Source organism: Ranitomeya imitator, chromosome 2 (genome assembly GCF_032444005.1).
Source record: "Ranitomeya imitator isolate aRanImi1 chromosome 2, aRanImi1.pri, whole genome shotgun sequence".
Lineage (NCBI taxonomy): Eukaryota > Metazoa > Chordata > Amphibia > Anura > Dendrobatidae > Ranitomeya > Ranitomeya imitator.
The window spans coordinates 212,757,643-212,772,701 of record NC_091283.1 but is presented as its reverse complement, the minus strand read 5'-3'; the positions used below and the strand labels follow the sequence as shown (position 1 = coordinate 212,772,701).

At 43.5% G+C, this 15,059-nt stretch overlaps 1 protein-coding gene across 1 annotated transcript in view; it reads left to right on the top strand.

Annotated features, from left to right (window-relative positions):
- The window catches only part of ASTN2 (astrotactin 2), a 1,089,443-nt gene that overhangs the window by 569,649 nt on the left and 504,735 nt on the right, over positions 1-15,059 (top strand). Inside the window, exons 7-8 of the mRNA XM_069748558.1 lie at positions 6,061-6,145; positions 8,088-8,162. Of these exons, the coding sequence (XP_069604659.1) occupies positions 6,061-6,145; positions 8,088-8,162 (160 nt within the window). The remainder of the gene's footprint in view (positions 1-6,060; positions 6,146-8,087; positions 8,163-15,059) is intronic.

The window sequence follows — 15,059 nt, the reverse complement described above, 5'->3', positions numbered from 1 at the left end:
TTTTCCTTTGGGGAATTTCTCTGAGGCAAGATAGGCTTTATTTTCTATCTCTAGGGCTAGCTAGCTCTTAGTGCTGTGAAGAGGCATCTAGGTAGAGTCAGGAACGCTCCACGGCTATTTCTAGTTGTTGTGATGGGATTAGGGCTTGCGGTCAGCAGAGCTCCCACATCCCAGAGCTTGTCTTGTGTGAGTTTAACCATCAGGTCGTTCCTGGTTATGACCTGGTGCTCCTAACCACCAGGTCATAACAGTACAGCTGGCCCAAAGTATTAATGCATCTCAATAGAGGGATAAGAGAAGTTCTGAGACCATTTTTTTTTCTTTGCACTGTGTTTTGTCTTTCTTTTCCCCTAAACCTTTGGGTGGTTCAGGACACAGGTGTAGATATGGACATTCAAGGTCTGTCCTCTTGTGTAGATCATCTCACTGCAAGGGTACAAAACATTCAAGATTTTGTGGTTCAGAATCCTATGTTAGAGCCTAGAATTCCTATTCCTGATTTATTTTCTGGGGATAGATCTAAGTTCTTGAATTTCAAAAATAATTGTAAACTGTTTCTAGCTTTGAAACCCCGCTTCTCTGGTGACCCCGTTCAACAAGTAAAAATCATTATTTCTTTGTTGCGTGGTGACCCTCAAGACTGGGCATTTTCCCTTGCGCCAGGGGATCCTGCATTGCGTGATGTTGATGCGTTTTTTCTGGCGCTTGGATTGCTTTATGATGAACCAAATTCAGTGGATCAGGCAGAGAAAATCTTGCTGGCTTTGTGTCAGGGTCAGGATGAAGCGGAGGTGTACTGTCAGAAGTTTAGAAAGTGGTCTGTGCTTACTCAGTGGAATGAGTGTGCCCTGGCGGCAATTTTCAGAAAGGGTCTTTCTGAAGCCCTTAAGGATGTCATGGTGGGATTTCCCACACCTGCTGGTCTGAATGAGTCTATGTCCTTGGCCATTCAGATCGATCGGCGCTTGCGGGAGCGCAAAGCTGTGCACCATCTGGCGGTATTCTCTGAGCTTAGGCCTGAGCCTATGCAGTGTGATAGGACTTTGACCAGAGCTGAACGGCAAGAACACAGACGTCGGAATGGGCTGTGTTTTTACTGTGGTGAATCCACTCATGCGATCTCCGATTGTCCTAAGCGCACTAAGCGGTTCGCTAGGTCTGCCACCATTGGTACGGTACAGTCTAAATTTCTTTTGTCTGTTACTCTGATTTGCTCTCTGTTGTCCTATTCTGTTATGGCATTTGTGGATTCAGGCGCTGCCCTGAATTTGATGGACTTGGAGTTTGCCAGGCGCTGTGGTTTTTTCTTGGAGCCCTTGCAGTATCCTATTCCATTGAGAGGAATTGATGCTACACCTTTGGCCAAGAATAAGCCTCAGTACTGGACTCAATTGACCATGTGCATGGCTCCTGCACATCAGGAGGATATTCGCTTTTTGGTGTTGCATAATCTGCATGATGTGGTCGTTTTGGGGTTGCCATGGCTACAGGTCCATAATCCAGTGTTGGATTGGAAATCTATGTCTGTGTCCGGCTGGGGTTGTCAGGGGGTACATGGTGATGTTCCATTGTTGTCTATTTCGCCTTCCACTCCTTTTGAAGTCCCTGAGTTTTTATCAGATTACCGGGATGTATTTGAAGAGCCAAAATCCGGTGCCCTACCTCCTCATAGGGATTGTGATTGTGCTATTAATTTGATTCCTGGTAGTAAGTTTCCTAAGGGCCGTCTGTTAAATTTATCTGTGCCAGAGCACGCCGCTATGCGGAGTTATGTAAAGGAATCCTTGGAGAAGGGTCATATTCGCCCGTCGTCGTCACCATTGGGAGCAGGTTTTTTTTTTGTGGCCAAGAAGGATGGCTCTTTGAGACCTTGTATTGATTACCGCCTTCTTAATAAGATCACAGTCAAATTTCAGTATCCTTTGCCGCTGCTGTCTGATTTGTTTGCTCGGATTAAGGGGGCTAGTTGGTTCACGAAGATAGATCTTCGAGGGGCGTATAATCTTGTGCGAATTAAACAGGGCGATGAATGGAAAACAGCATTTAATACGCCCGAGGGCCATTTTGAGTACCTGATTATGCCATTCGGGCTTTCTAATGCTCCATCTGTGTTTCAGTCCTTTATGCATGACATCTTCCGAGAGTACCTGGATAGATTCATGATTGTGTATTTGGATGACATTTTGGTCTTTTCGGATGATTGGGAGTCTCATGTGAAGCAGGTCAGAATGGTGTTCCAGGTCCTTCGTGCGAATTCCTTGTTTGTGAAGGGGTCAAAGTGTCTCTTTGGAGTTCAGAAGGTTTCATTTTTGGGTTTCATTTTTTCCCCTTCTACTATCGAGATGGACCCTGTTAAAGTTCAGGCCATTTATGATTGGACTCAGCCGACATCTGTGAAGAGCCTGCAGAAGTTCCTGGGCTTTGCTAATTTTTACCGTCGCTTCATCGCTAATTTTTCTAGTATTGCTAAACCGTTGACTGATTTGACCAAGAAAGGTGCTGATGTGGTCAATTGGTCCTCTGCGGCTGTAGAGGCTTTTCAGGAGTTGAAGCGTCGTTTTTCTTCTGCCCCTGTGTTGTGCCAGCCAGATGTTTTGCTCCTGTTTCAGGTCGAGGTTGATGCTTATGAGATTGGAGCAGGGGCTGTTTTGTCACAAAGAAGTTCTGATGGCTCGGTGATGAAACCATGTGCCTTCTTTTCTAGAAAATGCTCACCTGCTGAGCGCAATTATGATGTTGGCAATCGAGAGTTGTTGGCCATGAAGTGGGCATTCGAGGAGTGGCGTCATTGGCTTGAAGGAGCTAAACATCGCGTGGTGGTCTTGATGGATCACAAGAATTTGACTTATCTCGAGTCTGCCAAATGGTTGAATCCTAGACAGGCTCGATGGTCGCTCTTTTTCTCCCGTTTTGATTTTATGGTTTCATAGCTTCCGGGATCTAAGAATGTGAAGGCTGATGCCCTGTCAAGGAGTTTTGTGCCTGATTCTCCGGGTGTTCCGGAGCCGGCGGGTATTCTTAACGAGGGGGTAATTTTGTCTGCCATCTCCCCTGATTGCGGCGCGTGCTGCAGAAGTTTCAGGCTGATAGACCTGACCGTTGTCCTACGGAGAAACTGTTTGTCCCTGATAGATGGACTAGTAGAGTTATCTCTGAGGTTCATTGTTCGGTGTTGGCTGGTTGTCCTGGAATCTTTGGTACCAGAGATTTGGTGGCTAGATCCTTTTGGTGGCCTTCCTTGTCACGGGATGTGCGTTCTTTTGTGCAGTCCTGTGGGACTTGTGCTTGGGCTAAGCCCTGCTGTTCTCGTGCCAGTGGGTTGCTTTTGCCCTTGCCGGTTCCGAAGAGGCCCTGGATGCACATTTCCATGGATTTTATTTCTGATCTCCTTGTTTCTCAAAGGATGTCGGTCATTTGGGTGGTTTGTGATCGCTTCTCTAAGATGGTCCATTTGGTACCCTTGTCTAAATTGCCTTCCTCCTCTGATTTGGTGCCATTGTTTTTCCAGCATGTGGTTCGTTTGCATGGCATTCCAGAGAACATCATCTCGGACAGAGGTTCCCAGTTTGTTTCGAGGTTTTGGCGGTCCTTTTGTGCTAAGATGGGCATTGATTTGTCTTTTTCTTCAGCTTTCCATCCCCAGACTAATGGCCAAACCGAATGAACTAATCAGACTTTGGAAACATATCTGAGATGCTTTGTTTCTGCTGATCAGGATGATTGGTTGTCCTTCTTGCCTTTGGCTGAGTTCGCCCTTAATAATCGGGCCAGCTCGGCTACTTTGGTTTCTCCTTTTTTCTGTAATTCTGGTTTCCATCCTCGTTTCTCTTCAGGGCAGGTTGAGCCTTCGGACTGTCCTGGTGTGGATACGGTGGTGGACAGGTTGCAGCAGATTTGGACTCATGTGGTGGACAATTTGACATTGTCCCAGGAGAAGGCTCAACGTTTCGCTAACCGCCGGCGCTGTATTGGTCCCCGACTTCGTGTTGGGGATTTGGTTTGGTTGTCATCTCGTCATGTTCCTATGAAGATTTCCTCTCCTAAGTTTAAGCCTCGTTTCATTGGGCCATATAAGATTTCTGAAGTTCTTAATCCGGTGTCATTTCGTTTGGACCTTCCGGCTTCTTTTGCCATCCATAATGTGTTCCATAGATCGTTGTTGCGGAGATACGTGGCGCCTATGGTTCCCTCCGTTGATCCTCCTGCCCTGGTGTTGGTCGAGGGGGAGTTGGATTATGTGGTGGAGAAGATTTTGGATTATCGTGTTTCGAGACGGAAACTCCAGTACCTGGTCAAGTGGAAGGGTTATGGTCAGGAAGATAATTCCTGGGTTTTTGCCTCTGATGTTCATGCTGCCGATCTAGTTCGTGCCTTTCATTTGGCTCATCCTGATCGACCTGGGGGTTCTGGTGAGGGTTCGGTGACCCCTCCTCAAGGGGGGGTACTGTTGTGAATTCTGTTGTCAAACTTCCTCCTGTGGTCGTGAATGGTACTTCGGCGAGTTCTGTCCATGGACTCCCTCTGGTGGCTGTGAGTGAAGCTGCTGCTTCTGAGGTTCCTTGCACAGGTGACGTGGTTTATCCTTTGGTTGGCTGCTCTATTTAACTCCACTTAGATCGTTACTCCATGCCAGCTGTCAATGTTCCTGCATTGGTTCAGTTCGCTCTTGGATCTTCCTGGTGACCTGTCTTCTCCAGCAGAAGCTAAGTTCCTGATAGTTATTATATGTTCATTGTTTTCTTGTCCAGCTGGTTATCATGATTTTGTCTTGCTAGCTGGAAGCTCTGGGATGCAGAGTGGCATCTCCGCACCGTGAGTCGGTGTGGAGGTCTTTTTGCACACTCTGCGTGGTCTTTTGTAGTTTTTGTGCTGACCGCAAAGATTCCTTTCCTATCCTCTATCTGTTTAGTAAGTCTGGCCTCCCTTTGCTGAAACTTGTTTCATTTCTGCGTTTGTGACTTCATCTTTACTCACAGTCAATATATGTGGGGGACTGCCTTTTCCTTTGGGGAATTTCTCTGAGGCAAGGTAGGCTTTATTTTCTATCTCTAGGGCTAGCTAGCTCTTAGTGCTGTGAAGAGGCGTCTAAGTAGAGTCAGGAACGCTCCACGGCTATTTCTAGTTGTTGTGATGGGATTAGGGCTTGCGGTCAGCAGAGCTCCCACATCCCAGAGCTTGTCTTGTGTGAGTTTAACCATCAGGTCGTTCCTGGTGCTCCTAACCACCAGGTAATAACAGAGGACGCCCTGAGTCAGATGCTGAGATCAAGCAGGAGTTCCCACCCTACACTGACCGGTTGTCAGGATAAATAAAGATAATTGGCGAGAGTGCGTACAGCACCGCACTGGCGGTCACTGCTGGTTTGACGCAGTAAAGATCATGATCTTGTGTATGATAGCACAGTCAGGCTCTATCAGTGCTCGGATAAGGTGTTCTCCATGCTCGGGTGTTAATGGAGTGTCTTCGGCGTGCTGGATTACTATGTTCGAGTCCTCGTGGTGGCATGTCTCGTGGCTGTTCAACAGGTGCAAAACATGCAGTGATTGCCAAACAAACAGGTTATTCATTCATATTTCCCATTCCTCTTTCATCTACTTCTCGGTTTAGCTTAAATAATGCTGCAGCGAAAAATATATTATTTTTACCTGATCATTATTTCTGCAATGCCATTAACCGGTTTTATAACCAGTCCATTCTTTCCATAAAAGGGAAAGCTCCCTGTTTCCACAAAAATAGATAATTTCTTGTTAAGCAGCATGCTAAGCTTTTTAAGAAAACATTTGCATTAGTCTGTGTGGGGATTGAAAAAATTCATGCACATTCTTTAGAAAAAAACTTGTTCATAAGTGTTAAATAAAAGTTGTTTTTCAGTTGCAAAATCTAGAAACAAATCTTCCCCGTAATAACACGTCCTAAGAAGTTTCCTTATAAATAAAAAGGTTAAAAAAAAAATAAAAGTTGTTTGTGGCAACCTTTTAGTGTTACTATTTTATATCCAGCATTTTAGCAATTAAACTGGTGAATGAGAACATAATTTTACATTTCTACGTGTGTCCGCAGGTGACTGCAGCTGCCATGATGGTTACTCTCCTGATCTAAATCATCCACATTTGTGTGTTCGCAGCGATTGGGGACAAAGCCAAGGGTATGTTCCTCCTAGTGCAATAAATTGCATGGTGGCTAATAATGCCTGAGAAAACTGCATATCTAACTAAAATCAAGAATTTCTAAAATCTACCGTTCTATGCAAAGGTTTTAGGCAGGTGTGAAAAAAATGGTGCAAAGTAAGAAGAATTTTGTAGTATTTTGAGGGATTATAGTCAGGTGTATGAGTAACCAGTTAAATCAAACAGGCTATATGAAGCATCATTTTCTTGTGTAGGTTGAAACTGAGTCATTGATTGAAACAGAAACAGCTGTGTAGGAGGCTTAAAATTGTTCAAAGAACAGCCAAACTTTGCTACAAAGGTGAGGTTGTGGGAAACAGTTTGATTTCACAGGTTATACATAACGTTGAGACTGAGAACCGCAACAAGACACAAGGTAGTTATACTGCATCAGCAAGGTCTATCCTAGGCAAAGATTTCAAAGTGGAGGTTTGAAAATGGGTTGTTCAAGCTCTTTTGTAGAAGCACCAAAATATGGACAACATTGAGGACCGTAGATTCAATGGTTCCATCATGCTTACTTTCCTTTGATATTGAAAGATGTCCAGCAGTGCCATCACCTCAGAATTCAGAATTGGCTTCAAACAGTGGAACCCAGCTACACCTATATAGTGCCCAGAGAAGTGAAACTTAAAGTAGTCTTCATGGAAGAATTGTGGCCGAAAAACATAACTTTGACAAAGTAGCAAGGCCAAGTTACTCAGCTATGCCCAAAACATAGGAACTGGGTTTCATAAAAATTACAACAGGTTCTCTGGACTTATGAGTAAATATTTTAAATATTTGGCTGTAGCAGAAGGCAGTTTGTTTGCTGAAGTGCTAGAATGAGTGTCTACTGGCAGCAATGAAGCAAGGTGGAGGGTCCCTGCAAGTTTGAGGACTACATTTAAACAAGTGAAGTTGGGTATTTGGTCAGTATTAATGGTTTCTCTAAGAAATCCAGGTAGTCATATCAGGCCCCCAATTGTCTCCAAGTTTATTCTGCAACAGGACATTATCCCCAAACATACATGCATTTCGTTAAATGATAAAAAAATAAACTATTAACACTTCTAATTTTGAAAGCTTCTTACTTCGCAGCATTTTTCCACAGCTGCCTAAAACTTTTGCACAATACTTTTATGTGTTAATTGTACAATTTTCCTAGCTTTCTGCAGAAGCTTAACGGTGTAGAAATATTTTTTATGCAAGGCAATAAGCCTCTATTGCCTACTAATAATGAAGACATTTTACAAGTTTCTGCATGCTAAACCTGCAAGATCATTAAATAGTGGCTGAGTAAAATGTATATTTTAATGAAAACGTCTCCTCACTATTGTGGAAATATTAGCTAATTAAGTTTAGGTTATAGTTTAAGTTCAGCCCAAGGGGCATTTTTTGAGATTTTTATTTGAGGGTGTATACTTCTTCCCCTGTATGATGATGACCAATCATAAGCAGGCAGCAAATTACAGGAGAAAGAGAACACACCCCCACATTTGCGTAGAACAAGTTTTCTCCTGTGTGAGATGTGTAATAACTGACAGTCATTTTTTTTTCCAGTGTTGTTCTATTAAAGTGAATGGGACAATGCTGTGAAATGCAGGTCAGCTCCTACTACGTAAACAGCATGTGTGTAAATAGGCCATATGAGGTTGAGATGCTCAGCCCATCCTTAGCCACATCAAACAGTTAATGTGTGGAGGTGTTAAGAATCAAAGCTCCACCAGTTGGATATTGATGGTCTATTATTCGAAGAATAGTCACATCAATATTCTGAACCTGGGAAACTCCTATAAGGCAAGTCTTGTCACAAAAAGACACATAAAATATTATCATAAAAGTAAAAATTTATCATTGAAGTGTTTTATTAGAAAAATCTGTGTATCATAATTAAATTATGCAATGTTCAGTTTATAAATATATGCTCACTATCTTTAGGCCATGGCCATACAACACACTGGAAAGAGGCTATGATCTGGTGACAGGACAGCAAGCACCAGAGAAAACGCTCAGGTAGGAAATTTGCCATGAAATAAAAATGTGTGTATTGGCTATCTTATTTGTACGGTATGTAAAAATAGAACGTAAAAGATTTTCAGTTCTGCTCTGTTTGACAATAATTTACAATAACTGTATTTATTGTTTTTTATCCCGCGGATGTTTGGGTCCTTTGGGTTCAGACAAACTTTATAAAAAAAGTTTGGTTTGGATACCAGATCGGTACCTGAATTTAATCCCAAATCCAGACCCCATTTAAATGAATAAGGGGCCCGAACATCAGGAGATTCTCACACTGTCATCTGTGTGACAGCGCTGGAAACACCGTCTCTGATCGATGGCAACCTTACTGATGTTACCGCCAGTCACAGCGCTGCGGTTCCCACGCAGTCACACAGAGGACAGCATGTAAGCCAGCAACTGTGACCGGTGGGGAAAACTTTATCACTGGTTAGGTGTTGGCTGATGATGAGTAGTACGAGAGGAGAGAAGAGGTAACACTGATGAGAATATTCAGCAGCTGGTGCCTGTGCAGAGTAATAAAGATGTCAGTGTGATATATATTTAGTGCAGTGCATGTGTTGCTTACCATACATGTATTTAGCTAATTCATAAATTAAAAAAAAATCCATGGGGTCCCCCTTTTTTAATACCCAGCTGAGGGAAAGCAGACAGTTGGAGGCTGGAGTTGTTATTCTGGGAAGGGGGCAAAAAACATGGAGCTTCCCAGGCTATTAATATCATCTCCCAGCTGTCTGCATAGCCTTTACTAGTTATTAAAAAGGGGGAGCCCTGCAAACAAAAGATGAAAAGATGTGGGGTCAACCCTATTATTAATAACCATGAAATATTAAGCAGACAGCTGTGTGCTGATATTAATAGGCTGGGAAGGGACCATGGATATTGGCTCCCTCCTAGGCTAATAATACCAGCCCTTAGCTGCCCTAGAAATGGTGCATCCATTAGCTGTGCCAATTCTGGCACATAGCTCTTCCCACTTGACCTGGTGCATTGGCAAGTGGGGAAATGGTTTTGAAGTTAATGTCAGCTGTTTTATGTCCACTGACATCAAGCCCTGGGTCAGTAATGAAGAGGTGTCGGACTCTGTAGTCAAAAGTAAAAAAGACACACAGAAAAAAGTTCTATAATTGAACAAAACACCCGCTGACAAATCCCCTCTTTTTCCCATTTATTAATGAAAAAAATTGTGCAGACCCCATATTTTTGATAATCAACCAAGAAAAAGCTAACAGCTGAGGGCTGTAGCCCGCCACTGTCGGCTTTACCTGTACCTGTTATCAAAAATAGAACAGACCCTACATCTTTTTTTTTTCATTTATTTTTTACATAGTGCATCGCCTTATCACAGTTATGCCAACATTTGACATGGCCGTGGTGGGTACGGAAATGCCCATACAGGAAAAGCTTGTTGATTGGCTGCGCTGTTCATCTCTAATTATAGAGAACCCATAGTGAATACTTTCTTCTCATGTCATGCATGTGCACATAGAGCCTCTTTCATGTGGATTCTGCCTGGAACCCGCCTTGGAAAGCTCTAAAAAATGCTTAAAATAATTAACATAATGCACAACAATGTTAAAATGTCTTGCTGTGAATATGTTCAGTATTTTTGAACTTCTTTTAACTGCTTTTGTTTTCCAAAGCCGCAAAGCTCTTAAAAGAAGTGACTTGTCCACTTGGAAGCGGTTGACTCTTATCTTAATATGTGCAGTGTAAAAAAAAATGACAGTGGCAAAGCATCTGCCTTGTACTTTAGAGAAGAATTCAAATACACGTGTTTCCTTAAAGTGTAAACTCAGCGTATGCCAGTAACTAAATGAAAATAAATTAAAAAAAAACTGACTGTCACATCCAAACATAGACTAAGTGTGAACAGGTGCTGAACCTAGAGTCACCAAGTCATATACATTCAAACAAAAAAGGCAGCACACCGCGGCACCAAAACTTGCAAATTTGAAAAATGAAAATTGAACTGCATTACTGCACTAGAAATATGAAAAATTGAGAAAGTTTAGTGCATAAATTGGCCAATACATGTTTATCTGGAAGCCACGATAAGGCATTTCTCATATACCAGGACCTAGCAATGCCTTTCCTCACTTAGAATAAAGTCTTCATCTGTATGGGAACATGAATCCTCTGTTAGGCCGGGATCAGCCATACGCGAGATACAGCCGAGGCTCGCAGGTAAAAGCCCAGCTCTGGTGCCGGAACTCCGGAGCGGAGCGTGCGACTGCACAGCAATACATGGAGCTGCACGCTCCGCTCCGGAGTGCTGGCGCCAGAGCTTGGTTTTCACCTGCGAGACTCGGCCGTATCTCGCGTATGTGTGATCTCGGCCTTAGACTAAAATCTATATCTCTGTGGAGGGGTAGTGGTCCTGCTGTGATGAAAAACACCTGTGGCTAAAAGGCAAAGTGCTCAGTCAGAAGGCTAATGAATGAAGCTGTCTGCATATACCCCTAGGAAATATCCTTTTTTCAGTTAGGCAAACTCATCTAGTTTTTCAAAAGGAAGAATCTTCAGGAAACACTGGCTTTTTTGTCCTGAAGTGTATTTTTTAGTTGTTTTTTTTACTGTTTCCTGATTGATTTTTCCAAGTTTTTAACGTCAGCTGTTTTTTTAAAGCATTTTTCCAACATTTAAGGGATGTGTTTTCTACAACCATTTTCTGGATTTTTTTAAACTCGTTTCAACAATAAGAAAATAGCTAGCAATAAGTTGGGACAACGTTTTTTTTTTTTACTGTTTCCTAATGGATTTTTCCAAGTTTTTAACATCGGCTGTTTTTTTTTACATTTTGTCATCATTTAAGGGGTATCTTTTTTACTACCATTTTCCGGGTGTTTTTTTTACTCCTTTCAATAAGGAAACCGCGAGAAGAACATTGGGAAAATTCTGAAAAAGATCCCCAGCCATCTTTTGGGCTTCCTTTGATCTTTCTTGTTGACTTGTATTATACAATATAAAGTGTTTTCAGAGTAGAAAATAACTGAAGAATTATCTGCTAATTTTTTTTTTAACCACTTGGCCTCTTTGGAAACCTGAAGCAGTAAACGATGCTCAAAAGAATGCACATTGCATAGCAAGTCATTTTTACATAAAAATTGCAGATGTTTATTCTTTTGAGCCTTTCGGTAATGCTTTTTCAGGGGGTTTTCAGAGTGAAATCCTCCTGAAAAATGTCCGGCTGTACAGTATGTCAGAAAAATCAGATGTATTGAATGCATTGTCCATAACAGACATTTCTGCAACAAATCTACCGCATGTAAATATAGTGTACAGTTATATTGTGTGTACTCATCATGTGTATCCAATATTTTACTTGCCTTGGTTGCAGCTGCCTGGCACCGGCTGATAAAGTTATGATTATAAATATTCTTTGACATTTGTCACAATTAACGATAAACTATATTTATAAGTTTATCATTGTCTACAAATATGGGTATTACATTCTGTAAATTACCTATAAGGTAATTGACCTTGAAAGGACTGGAGCACATCCTCCACATGTGGTACCACACTGGTAACTGTGAGTCCATCTGAACATATTTCAATCGAAATGAGGAAACTTCAGTATCAGTAAAACACTGTGTAGAAGAGATCACATATCACAGCTCGACTTTGTATTTTTGTTTTGTTTGTTTTTTTCCTGTTGCTATAAGACTTATGCTTAGTACAATGATCTCCTTCACTTGCCCAATGTTACAATTTAATCCGGTTGCTTGAGGTTTGGTACATTAATCTCCTTGACACAGTTTAATGAGAGTGAAAATTAATCACCGGTCCCGAGAGATATTCGGCTTTTGTGGTGCGGAACTACACACTTTATTTGGAGTAGAGAAAACAGGAAGTTGTTTATTTCGCTTAAGGTGGTAAATCTTATTTAATAAAATTAATAAAACCTTATTTAATTACACAATGGTTAACCATGGGTTTTGACATTTTTTAAATAACAATCAATTGAATATTTACAGCATTGTTCATACGACACTGAAGATTTTTAATATTGTTCATTAAATATACTCCACCCAAGACTGCCCGATGTACTGCTAGTTGTCTAAAGGAAGAAAATTAATAATTAGAAAAAAGTAAAACAAATTTGAAAAAAAAAAAACTTAATAATAAAAAAAGATATTTTAACTAAGCTTCATTTGCATTTAGTGTGCAAATAAAGTGGGAAACTGTGGCAAAGTAGAGATGAATTGGCTGTGTAGTGCCACTTACTTTAACAAGCCATATGTCACGATCCATGTTTGGATCTGTGGCAGATCTGGTTTCCTTCAGATTAAAACCTTTTTTCCATTCAGGTCATCGGGGGTTAATGCAGTTTTTCGCCGGTGGCCGCTGGTGTAATTGTATTGCAGCTTGTTCTGCTCATGTGGGTGGTGACCACTCCCACCTTCCTTTAAAAGGTCACCTGGTGCATCAGCTGACTGTTGGTTATACAGGTCCTTTTAGGAGACCAACCTCGCAGTAGCAGCTCCCTGGTGTTAGCCAAGTCTGGTGTTTGGAGCTCAGTTGCTGAACTATCTGTATTGTGGAGTCTGCAGCGGCATGCACAAGCTAAGTTCTGAGTTTTGTTACTTTGTAGTTTGTGCATTCACCTTTTGGTATCGTGTTCCCTTCACTCTCATATTGTTTGTTACGGTTTATTTGCTTTGTGGTGCTGTTTACACCTTTGACCTCCTGGGGAGGGGGTTTAGTTCAGGGTTTATCAGGAGACAGGGACAGGTCGGTGACTTGGGCCTCCCTACCTTCAAGGATACCCCCAAGTTAAGGAAAGACAGGGCTTCCCCTAGCCTGAGGGGCAGTTCAGGGGCCCAGATTCCTAGTCTCTTGTCTTCCTATTTTTGTCTCGTGACATTATAACAACCCATTTTTTTTTCTGGTGAGCTATGGCTCAAATGCAGGCCTTTGCCCAACTGCTTCAGACCCTCACTGACGAGTTGAAGGTGCTGCGTGGTGAGGTGGTGCAGCAGCTGCAGCAGTTGGTGGGGTTTTGGGCTTCGGCCCAGGTTCATGCTCAACCAGAACCCAAGATATCTCTTCCTGAAAGGTTCTCTGGTGGGAGAGATACATTTTTGGCTTTTCAGGAAGCCTGTAAGCTATACTTTAGGCTCCACCCTCGTTCATCAGGGAGTGAGGAACAGCGTGTGGGGATTATGATCTCCCTTCTTAAGGGTGATCCTCAATCCTGGGCTTTCTCCCTGCCGGCCGGTTCTCCATCTTTACGGTCAGTGGATGAGTTTTTTGGGGCTTTGGTGCTTGTGTATGGGGATCCTGATGTCGTCTCCCTGGCAGAATCCCGACTGCGTAAAATCAAGCAGGGGGCTCGGCCGGCTGAGAACTACTGCTCAGAGTTCAGGAGGTGGGCCACTGACACACAGTGGAATGACCCTGCCCTTAGGAGCCATTTTAGGCAGGGTCTGTCTCCAAGGTTGCAGGATACTCTTGTGCAGTATGCCGCCCCCAGGTCGTTGGAGGCCGCCATGTCCCATGCCATCCGGGTAGATAGATGTTTGAGGGAGAGACATACACCTAATGTGCCTCTGGTTGTCCTTGCTAGGGAGGTGGACACACCTGAGCAGGTGGATGAACCCATGCAGGTGGGAGGAGTTGTTTCCCAAATGGGGTTGCCTGTGGTTCAACGTAGTGTGGGAGCATGTTTTTACTGTGGGCAAACAGGTCATTTTATCGGTGTCTGCCCAGCTCGCGCCAAAATACCTGTACCACCTAAGAAGCCGCGTCCCCCTGGTCGTGTGGAGGGAGGCGACCAGGGAGTGAATATTTCCTCCATATCTTCTCCTCAGTGTAACCTGTCAGCTGAAGTAGAGGTTAGCGGGGTAACTGAGTGTATACCGATGCTTGTGGACAGTGGAGCAGGTGTCAATCTGGTGGATGCTCATTTTGTCCAGACCCATGGCCTGAGGTGTAGAACACTAACTAAACCCTTAAGCGTCCAGGTCATGACTCCATACCACTCAGCCTGGGGTGGGTGACCCAAGTCATGGATGATATACACCTGCGTATAGGGACTCGTCATGAGGAGTTCCTGTCGTGCTACGTCTTGGGGGGAATACCAAAACCCATTGTTTTAAGACTCTCTTGGTTGAAAAAACACAACCCGGTCATAGACTGGCGGGCAAGGGAAGTGGTCAGCTGGGATCAGTCGTATGAGGGCTGCTTCCCAGGGGCAACTGTCTCTGCTGTCCTTCTACAACCTACCACTTCCTCTCCAGTGGGGGGCAGCAGAGATGCTGCCAGAGAGTAGGGGCAAGACTCTACCCTCACTACATACTAACCCGGTGTGTCAGAGACCACTTAGGAGGAGGGATCAGAGGAGGGTGGTGGTTCCCTCTGAGCATAATGGGGGTGTGAGTTTGGTGACACAGGGGGACGCCTCTGTTGTCTAGTCCTCTAAGAATTTACCATCTTGTGGCAGACGCATGCATGAAAATAAATGTTCAGGTCCGGACCTGTGTGTAAATGAGTATGTATGGGTTTCCACCAAAAAACATCAGGTGGCAGTGTGCAACGGGGTCCTGGAGTTCCAGGGTGATTGGGCCATATCGAGTGTCAGCCATCCTCAGCCCAGGGACTTATCAGTTGGAGTTACCCCCAGTTACGCATGTACACAACTCATTCCCCAGGTCGGCCCTCTGGAGGTTTGTGGCGCCTCCGGAGCCTTCGTTGGTGGCATTTTCATCAGCCCACGTTTGCCATAAACCTGAGAGTCAGGTGACTGCCGAGGTGAACTTTGGTGGATCAAGGTGTCCTCACCATAGGTTGTTATGTGGTGAGGTCCAGTGTTGAGTGTCCAGAGGCCCCTCATTGAAAGGGGGGTACTGTCACGATCCATGTTTGGATCTGTGGCAGATCTGGTTTCAT